This window comes from Triticum dicoccoides, chromosome 3A (genome assembly GCF_002162155.2).
Source record: "Triticum dicoccoides isolate Atlit2015 ecotype Zavitan chromosome 3A, WEW_v2.0, whole genome shotgun sequence".
Lineage (NCBI taxonomy): Eukaryota > Viridiplantae > Streptophyta > Magnoliopsida > Poales > Poaceae > Triticum > Triticum dicoccoides.
Window position 1 is genome coordinate 629335098 of NC_041384.1, and position 9682 is coordinate 629344779.

Genomic DNA, 9682 nt, shown 5'->3' on the forward strand with positions numbered 1-9682 from the left:
AAGAAAATGAAAACTTCCTTAGTAAACATTGTCTAGAATTCCAAGATGCATCCTTGTTCACAATATGAGATCATTTGAACAAACTATGCCATGAGTGTGGCCATAAGATTGATCATTTGGCTTGAAAGCCATTGATCTCCACACAGGATAGCTCGTTTCTGAGAACACTTTTTAAGTAACTACTGTATTACAAGTTTGTTATTTTTCCTGGTATCTTGGTCACATATAATGACACAATGCGAAGGTTTTCCAATTTTTTTTGATTTTTTTTGAATTTTTTATGCCCGTTTCAAAATGTGGTCAAAACGGCGGGCATGATCGTTCCTAGCTAGTGGTTGAATCTTGGAAAACTTTTTGTGTTTCTCTGATTAAATAGATACTTTTGTACCTAAAATAGATTTTTGGGAAAAATAAATAGCAAACTATGAGGCAGCTGCAGTTTAAATTTGACCCGCTTCCAACTGAATCGGCAGAAATTTGTCTTTTCCACGAGAGGTAGATAAAAGCTTTTGACACCCAACCATTTGGTTAATTATGCATTAAATATGGCCTAATATTTTTTAAAATTGTTGCGGTTCAATTTTTTAACTAATATTTGATAGGTTCTTCACATAGGTGAAACAAAAAAGAGAAACAAAAAGAAAAAACACATTTGCATAAGCTTAATTGTCATTGGTGGAGATGTTTGTGCCATGGATTGATGACATGGCACACATCCATCCATCCATCCATCCATCCACCCACCCGCAGCCCAAACCCTAACTCCACTCCTCCCGTCAGACCCCTCTCCCCCGATTCAGATCCACTCTTCGCCGCCGCTGCCACCTACCTCAAGCCGATCCCGCCGCCCGCGCCCACGCGCCACCACCCGGAGGAGCAGACCCCACGCCGCTCTTCCTCTGCCCGCCGACCCACCCCGTCCCGGAGGCCTCGCTCACCGCCTTCCACCGCGGGGCCGCCGCGCTCGTCCGCCTTCCACCCCCTTCCTCCCGTTCGCGATCCAACCGGAGGAAACGCGCAACCGCGATCGCAGAGCATCGCATGGCGTCCCCTGCGCGGCCAGCCTCCGTCTGTGGCCCCTTTGGCTCCGCCCCGAGCTCGCCATCTTCTCCACTCCGACCACGATGCCGCGACCGGATCCAGCCCATGCGGGCGCGACGGCGGCTGGATCCACGATGGCGACAACACGCAACGGTCCCCGCCGGCCAGATCAGGTCCGTCTCCTCCCGCAGTCGAGTCGTTTTGTCATCGATTTGCCTTGCACGGCCACGACCTCTGACCCCTTCTTGTTGATTCCATTTCGTTTCGGAATCCATGTTGATTTGACACCCAAGCCACCGAGTTGAAGTGTTGAATGTTCCTTCCGTGTGCTTGTGCTTCAAACTGTGGGCTGAGATGAGACGGTTGGTTGTGTAGGTGGGGAGAGGAAAGACGAGGAGGAGGAGGAGGAGGAGCAGGAGGAGAAGCACGCCAAGGTCACGCTCCCGACCGTCTCCAATTAAACACCATTCATGACGCCGAGGACACCGAGAATGCCAAGCAACAAGGTACCACCTGCATTTATTCGATGACTACTAGTTGTATCCAATTTTTGTGCATCGGTCGACACACATTTGCTACCCTACTTGGTTAGCTAGTCCATCTCGTTCAATTCCCTGTTACCATCTGCAATCTTTGATGCATCCATCAAGAACTTGATTCCTCTGTTTCTAATGGCAGAACCGAAGTAGTACCACCAATTAGTAATTTATGAAAAGAAGTGGTACTGTGAGAGTAGAACTGAAGTGTTGATGGTCTACTATCAGCACAAGCTAGAACAATGTAGTAGTGGTCCTTAGTTTAATCCGAGTTACAGTACCGGTAGTGAAAATAGATCGCCAATGTAGACGTCCAATTCAAGTTACTATATCTTTTACGCCCACTTGGAGCATTGATTGCTTTGCATCACGTGTAAGAGCTCGTACTCTAGTAGTACATTATCGTTGGCCCACTATTGCTACATTTTGATCCTGGTGATGCTCTGTACTTGTTTCTACTTGCAATCATCATACAATTTTGCTCAAATAGTCAAATGTTTCCTTGATTCTGTAGGATTAGTGCGTCATGTTGCTTGTTGCTAGCTGTAGGATGTGACTTTTGGTTGTTGTTTTGGTGATGTAGGCCAAGGGAAATGACTACCGTTCCAGGGTCTCTGGTCTGGGAGCTCGTGAAGAAGAACAACTACTTCTTGATAAAACAGTTCGGCAACAACAATGCCAAGGTGCGGTTCAGCAAGGAGCCCAACAACCTCTACAATGTCCACTCCTGCAAGTTCTCGAGTCCGTAGCTCTTTGCAGTGTTTTTAACCCTTTTGTTTGCAAGTGTCTCTGCAAGGAGCTAACTTGCTGTGGGGCTGATGTGGATTCAGGCTTGGCGAACAGCAAGACCGTGGCGGTCCAGCCATCAGTGGGAGAGGACAAGGCTGTTGTCCTGTCCACGACCAAGACCAAGAAGCAGAACACCCCTGCCAAGCTCCAGCACAAGACTCTGATGCACAAGGAGTTCCGCAAGATGGCGAAATCTGTCAAGAATCAGGTATTAACTCCAGAGTTTTGTACTTGAATTGCCCTTATGCTTGGTTTCTAAGCTACAACTATAAATCATGGCTTGTCTCTGCTTCCTCCTTGAGTTCAGAGTTGTGTCATGGCATGCTTGATTTTGTGGTGGACTTGTGGCACTAATGATGCGCCATTGTTGCACTGCCTTGTCTTGACTGAATGCATCTTGTCAGGTCATCCTAAGTTCAAGGATGTATTCTATGGTTAGGAAATGATAGACGCATATGCAGTTATTATGCTTCCCAGCTTGTTGATGAGCTATTTGTTTCAACCATGGAAATATATTTATAGTGTAATCAACCTCTTGTCATGCCATCTTCTGAAGTGACCAGTAAATGTGTAGCTCATCTCTATATCAGTTGTCCAGTACTCACAGGTGTATGTTTAATACATCTTGGAGACCATTCTCTAATTGTAGTTCAACAATGTTTTCCCTCAATCATTACAACTTGTTATTTTGAGAAGTCACTTTGTTCTGCAAGTTGTACATAACTTTAGAAAAGTCTGATGCTTGCTGGGGCTGTTCCCTTAATTATGCAAAGTTTGAAAAGTTTGAGACTGGTCTTCTAGTGCTAAGTTTTGAACACTAACTTTAATTTATGTTCCTGCAGGAAATGGACTGATTCCTTTGAAACTCCTATGTTGTAAATAGTCCCTTACTCCACTCAAGTAACTCTATAAGCTGTCCTTCTTCTAGGTTTCCAGCACTCGAATCTTTCGTTAGGAGAGTTTGAAGTTGTTGGTGTATTCTCAACCATTGAGCGATTTTAGTCATCCTCTTCACTCGAGTAACAATGGTCAGAACAACTCTTGTCTAGTCTCCAGGATAATAAATCATGTTCTTCCATGTTTCCAAAAATACTTGTACTCCATGTTTCTAGAAAACAGCAGCAACACACATGTCCAAAAATACTGGAATAAATTAGCTATGGTCTGAATAGCCTTTATATTAGGATCTGGTTGAGTCTCTATGATGTTCTCTCTTAGTGTCATGTCATGTCATGAGTTGTGAGTCGTGAATATATAACTGAGTTGTATAATCCTTTCCAGGTGAGGACTTTGACCACAGAAGTACAACCAGGACAACTGTGCTGTTGGTGGTAGCTCCCAAGGTCCAAGGACGACTATATACTTTTGACAGCAAAGAGCCAAGCAAGGGTGTGAACCATAGTTTCGGTTGATATTTGCCACCATGTTTTGGATTGCACGTACACTTCTTGGATATAAACTGTAATTAGGCTTGTTCAAGCTATGTTACTGCGGACGTGCAGTCTTGTATGTTTTTGTGAATGTTGATCATATGAGTTCTGGATTTGATCATATAATAAGAGAATTACTGATTGTTTGATTTTTAAATGTGTATAAATTGGAATCTGTGAATTAAAAAGACCAAATATTCTACTGGACCAAACAATATTTGGGCTCTAGAAAGGCTATGTCCCAAACAAATCACTTCGTGCATTTCTAAGAAGCTAGAACAAAAAGGATAAATGAAATGGACATAAAAATGTTGGGCTTGGCCCATGAAGCTGATCAAAAATTGATAGAAAAAAATACAAAAAGGCTGAATTGTTGGGCTAGGCCCATGTAGAACACCGAATTGGACCGGGCTGAATCTTATCCACGTCAGCTTGCCACGCTGGATCCTATGTGGCTTGGGGAGGTTGCTAGTGACCAAAAATTTGGTCAAAGAACCAACGACCTTAGAAAGAAGGTCGTTAATTTCAGTTTACGACCGCCAGCTTTTGACCTTCTGTTTTTGGTCAAAAAAAGGTCGCAAATGAAAAACTATGACCTTTCAGCAGCCAATAGTGAGGGTCACAAGTCGACATATTTCTTGTAGTGATCACAGAAACCGGTTTCTGTGACACCTACACCAATTAGTGAGGAAGCTAATGATGATGATCATGAAACTTCAGATCAAGTTACTACCGAATCTTGTAGGTAAACCAGAGTGAGATCCGCACCAGAGTGGTACGGTAATCCTGTTCTGGAAGTCATGTTACTAGACCATGACGAACTTGCGAACTATGAGGAAGCGATGATGAGCCCAGATTCCGCAAAATGGTTTGAGGCCATGAAATCTGAGATATGATCCATGTATGAGAACAAAGTATGGACTTTGATGGATTTGCCCGATGATCGGCAAGCCATAGAAAATAAATGGATCTTCAAGAGGAAGACGGATCTTCAAGAAAAGAAAAAAGAAACGTGCGTGCACCCGGCTGCCCAGGGCTGGCTAAAGAAAGAAAAGGAGGCCGACTGCCCAGCCGGATAAAAGAGAGAAGCGTCCGGCTGCTCAACCCCTGCCGACTGGAAAAAGGAATAAAAGAGTCAGTAGTCGGGTGCTGCAAAAAGAAAAGAAAAAGAGATAGGATGCGAGCCGGCTGCTCGTTTCCAGATGGCCGAAAAAGAGAGTTCGACTGCTGGGTCAGTAAAAAGAGACAAAATAAGAGTTTTGTCCGGCTGCCAGCAGCCGGAAGAAGAGAAAAAAAGAAGAAAAAGGGCACTGCCACACGCCTCGACGCCTGACCGGTCGAGCCTGACTGGCCGGGACCCCCCTTCGAGCACCCGGAGGCTCGAAGGCTACACCCAGCGGGTGCGCCGGCATGCTCCGCGAGCGCCAAGCCGCGCCGGCTGTCTTCGCCAACCCTCATCTGCGTCAAAGCAATGTAAGCTTCTCACCCGCTTATTTTTGCACCGCGCAAACATAGATAACCTTGAGCGATGCTCAGGGGGCTATCTCCACATTTTATTACAGTTGCATCACTGTTTGCCCCGGCGCCAGCCAGAGTTGCCCCGGAGGCTGGCCGCTTGGCCTGAGACATTCCTTCCCAGAGACGGCATAGTAGCGTATACGGTACCAAAGGCTCACTCTTAGTCACAGACCGCAGAGCGGCTATCCGGCTAGCAAAAAGCGAATGCTAGAGGCCACCTGTCAGTGTCAAAACCGGCGGATCTCGGGTAGGGGGTCCCGAACTGTGCGTCTAGGCCGCATGGTAACAGGAGGCAGGGGACACAATGTTTTACCCAGGTTCGGGCCCTCTTGATGGAGGTAAAACCCTACGTCCTGCTTGATTGATATTGATGATATGGGTAGTACAAGAGTAGATCTACCACGAGATCAAGGAGGCTAAACCCTAGAAGCTAGCCTATGGTATGATTGTTGTTGTGATTGTTGTCCTACGGACTAAAACCCTCTGGTTTATATAGACACCGGAGAGGGCTAGGGTTACACAAAGTCGGTTACAATGGTTGGAGATCTACATATCCGTATCGCCAAGCTTGCCTTCCACGCCAAGGAAAGTCCCTCCCGGACACGGGACGAAGTCTTCAATCTTGTATCTTCATAGTCCAGGAGTCCGGCCGAAGGTATAGTCTGGCTATTCGGACACCCCCTAATCCAGGACTCCCTCAGTAGCCCCTGAACCAGGCTTCAATGACGACGAGTCCGGCGCGCAGATCGTCTTTGGCATTGCAAGGCGGGTTCCTCCTCCAAGTACTTCATAGAAAATTTTGAACACAAAGGTAGTGTCCGGCTCTGCAAAATAAGTTTCCACATATTGCTATAGAGAGAATAATATTTACACAAATCTAATCTGCTGACGTATTCCGTAGTGTGACATCACACCACGACCAAGTCTTTATTCGAATCGTTTTACTGTCCCACCTCAGCGCGTTTAGTGAGGCAGTTTCCTTGGCACATCTTGTTAAAGCAGATATCATGTCCCCTCATTCCGGGATTCTCATCAGTACGGGCGTGGGTAACCCAGTCGTACCCGTTGGTATGTTTTCTCGATCAAAGGTGAGTCCCAAACGGTCACGGGGAGGGCCCTTGGTATTCAACCTCTTATAAAGAGACCAAGGCCTTACTCCTTTCTTTCAATCTCAAACGAGTTCGCCCTTCACCTCGAGTTCCAACACCCAAGGCTCCAGATTTCAGGCGCTTCAGACCTTCGACAATGTCTGGTTCCGACCTTCGAGGCCGATGGATGCCCTCCTCCGTCACGGAGGAGGACGTGCTGAAGTTGAGAGAGGCCAGGTTCTTTACCGGCGAAATCTGGCATAGGCTGCCTGCTCAAGGGCAGGTCATTCCCACTCCCAAGCCTGGTGAGAGTGCGGTGTTCATGTCTCACTTCCTTCGGGGGCTAGGCTTCCCGACGGATCCCTTCGTGAGGGGGCTCATGTTTTATTATGGACCGGAATTTCATGACTTAGCTCTGGAGTCCATCCTCCATATTTCCTCATTCATCGTCGTGTGTGAAGCCTTCCTCCGTATTACTCCTCACTTCGGACTATGGCTCAAGACCTTCAAAGTAGAGCCGAAGATGATCGAGGGACGGCACGCGGAGTGCGGAGGTGCTTTTATAAGCAAGAATGCCGGTGCTCCATGGCCCGAGGGCTCTTTTCAAGAGGAGTCCAGCTTATGGCAACGAGAGTGATTTTATATCATAGCTCCCAGGAGCACCAAGTGGGTGGTGCTGCCTGCTTTCCGCTCGGGTCCCCCACCATAGCTAGCGTCATGGGTCAATAAAGGACTGGACTGGGGGCCGTCCAAGGACGTGCCCTTGTTGCAGGGCCGCATTCAAGATCTCCTAGAAAGAGATACCAGTCTGGTCGTGGTGACACAGGTTATGCTGATTCACCGAGCTCTGCCCTGCAAACGTCGCCCCCTCTGCCTGTGGGAGTTCAATCCGGGGGGGACCACAAGCTCTCCAACATTTTATGGGCGCGACGCCCGTGGAGATGTACAAATTCTTCTTTGGATCAGAAGCAATCTGTCCGGACTTGACCGAGGACGCATGTCTGAGCTGCAACCGCCCAGATACTCAAGTAAGTAGCCCTGTGCCCGGACTCGCAATCCGCATATTTATCATAAAATTGCCCTTAAAAGAGTTGTCCTTTAAACAGGAGTGGATAGCGAAAGCAAAGCTAATCAGGTGTCCGGCCCCCCTCCCCGAGACCACGCCGGGTCCCGTGCTGGTCAGGATGTTGGAGGTTGTGCCTTCGGAGGAAAGCGAGGGAGGGGACAAGGAAGCTACGGCCTCCTCGAAGTAGGCTTTTTGGAAGGGGGAATCGAAAATTCCTCTCCTCGGGGGAAGAAGAGGACCGCCTCTGAAGAACCGAAGATCATGGCCTCAAAGCGGGGGAAGAAATCTTCACCAGAGGGTCCTGTGCTAGGGGATACTTCGGCCGAATTATGCCCTCAAGGGGATCAGCCCGCCACCAAGCCGTAAGTAGAGAGGAGTTTTCTTTTTAAGAAATGAGAGAAATCCTTGCTTTATATCTGAGAAAAGTAGTCGAAAATTTACCTTGTAGCTCGGACCTTAGCCCTTCTCAGCAGAGCTCGTCTTCGGGGGATCTTCTTCCGGAGATGATGGAGAGCGGGACGCCTCCCCCTGCCGTACCGCCATGCGAGGCGGGCGACCCTGAGGTATCGTCGCGGAGGGTTTCTCCGAATCCGGCAGGGCCGGAAGGTAGTCATATGGCCCCCCAAAGCCCTCCGCGTCTGGCCTTCGAAAAGGGCCATCGGACGAGTCCGGCACCGTGTGGTGCGCGGTCGGAGGAGCTGAAGGATCTGCTAGGGCGAGCATCTATCTCAGAGGAGCACTGTGCATTGATGGGTACGGTGATTGAGAGGATTTCATCCGCGGAGAGCGGATTGCACGAGGCCGTCAGGAGTTTACTGATAGGTTTTGAGGTACGCGAAATAAGGTACCCTTTTTGGACAGTTGCACATAAATAAGATGCACCCTGTGTAGATAGTAGCCCCTGAGACTCTGTACGTTGTCAAAAGTGATGGCGCGCAGAGGATCATAATCCCAGGTCTAATATGCCGCCTTCATACGTAGGTGGCGAAGTGTCCGGTGGCCAGCCGGATTGATGGATTTGCCGAGCTAAAGCGGCAACTTGACGTGGCAGATGCCGACATCGCACTTGTTAACAAGCGGCTTGACGAGCCACAAGGTATGTAATTCCTCCGGCGGCACCTGGTAAGAGGAGCTTTATGCCAGTATCTTGCAATGTGTGCGCTTGATGCAGATGGTGCTGCTGCCATGGGGAATCTTTGGGCGGAACTTACCCGAGCCAAGGAGCAAGCCAGGAAAAGTGATGCGGCTGCCGGAAAGGCAATTGAAGAGCTGAAAGCCGAACAGGCTGCTCACTGTCGAAGCAAGAAGGAAATGGCCGAGATGGCTGTGAAGCTGAAGAGCGCTGCTGACCGTTGCAAGCTTCTTGAAAAAGAAGATTGGGCGGAACAGACGAACCTGGAGAAGGTTGTTGCCGATGCCAAGGACGCTCGCTCTGCGATGAGAGCTATGAAGGAGGAGCTGCGTCAGGCCGGAGAGATCGCAGATGGAAAGCCCTTTATGCTGCGGAGGAAGTTTTGTGATCCTAAACATTCTCCGTTAGACCGGATGTGGAGTACGGCGGACACCTATCTAGATCTGGCAGCGAGTGCCGCAGATGCGGCCGAACACTTCCGAGATCAAGAAGATCGCGAAGTGGAAAAGCTCTTTTGGTCGCAGTTCCACAATCCGGAGCGTCAATTGTCATTAGCCGATCGTTTAGCCGAATGGGCCGAGCTAAATAGGTTGTCCGGACTCGCCATGAAGTATGTCATGAGTCATCTGTGGCCACAGAGGCCAGAGCCGAAAAGTTATTTCAACTTGGTGCAGCAGTTCCTTGGTGCGGCGCCGCATATCGATGCGATGAAGAGGTCAGCGTGCATAGAGGGTGCGCGGATGGCTCTTGCCCGTGTAAAGACATACTGGGCGGAAATGCAGGCCACCGCTGTTGCATCCCCAGACTCGGATGGAAGCTGAGTACCTGCCGAGCACTATTTTCAGGAAGTTCTGCAAGGCGCTTGTTTAATAGAGACGCAGTGCTCGAAGGATACTATATTCGAATAGCATATATTATTGTAAAACAATATTTTGATAAATTGTAGAAGCTTTTTATACTTGTGCCTGCAAGTATTATAATATCTCCTGTGCGGTCGTTTAACATATATGTATATATAATCTGAAAGATGGCAGCCGTCGGCTTCAGCCCCCACGCACATAATGCGGGGGTGTTCACAGAAG

The 9682-nt window shown here is 48.4% G+C and overlaps 1 protein-coding gene across 1 annotated transcript; it reads left to right on the forward strand.

Annotated features, from left to right (window-relative positions):
• Positions 1–2167: 2167 nt before the first annotated feature.
• On the forward strand, positions 2168–3300 carry LOC119272376 (60S ribosomal protein L28-1-like). The gene is made up of 3 exons (XM_037553881.1): positions 2168–2318; positions 2408–2574; positions 3209–3300. Exons 1-3 carry the CDS (start codon positions 2171–2173, stop codon positions 3218–3220), a joined length of 327 nt encoding a protein of 108 aa, XP_037409778.1. The 5' UTR covers positions 2168–2170; the 3' UTR covers positions 3221–3300.
• The last annotated feature ends 6382 nt before the right edge of the window (positions 3301–9682 follow it).

Excerpts from the sequence above, each read along its gene's own strand:
- LOC119272376 (XM_037553881.1), top strand. The coding sequence starts at position 2,171 with ATGACTACCGTTCCAGGGTCTCTGGTCTGGGAGCTCGTGAAGAAGAAC. Across the intron at positions 2,319-2,407 it reads CCACTCCTGCAAGTTCTCGA|GCTTGGCGAACAGCAAGACC; the intron begins GTCCGTAGCTCT and ends ATGTGGATTCAG.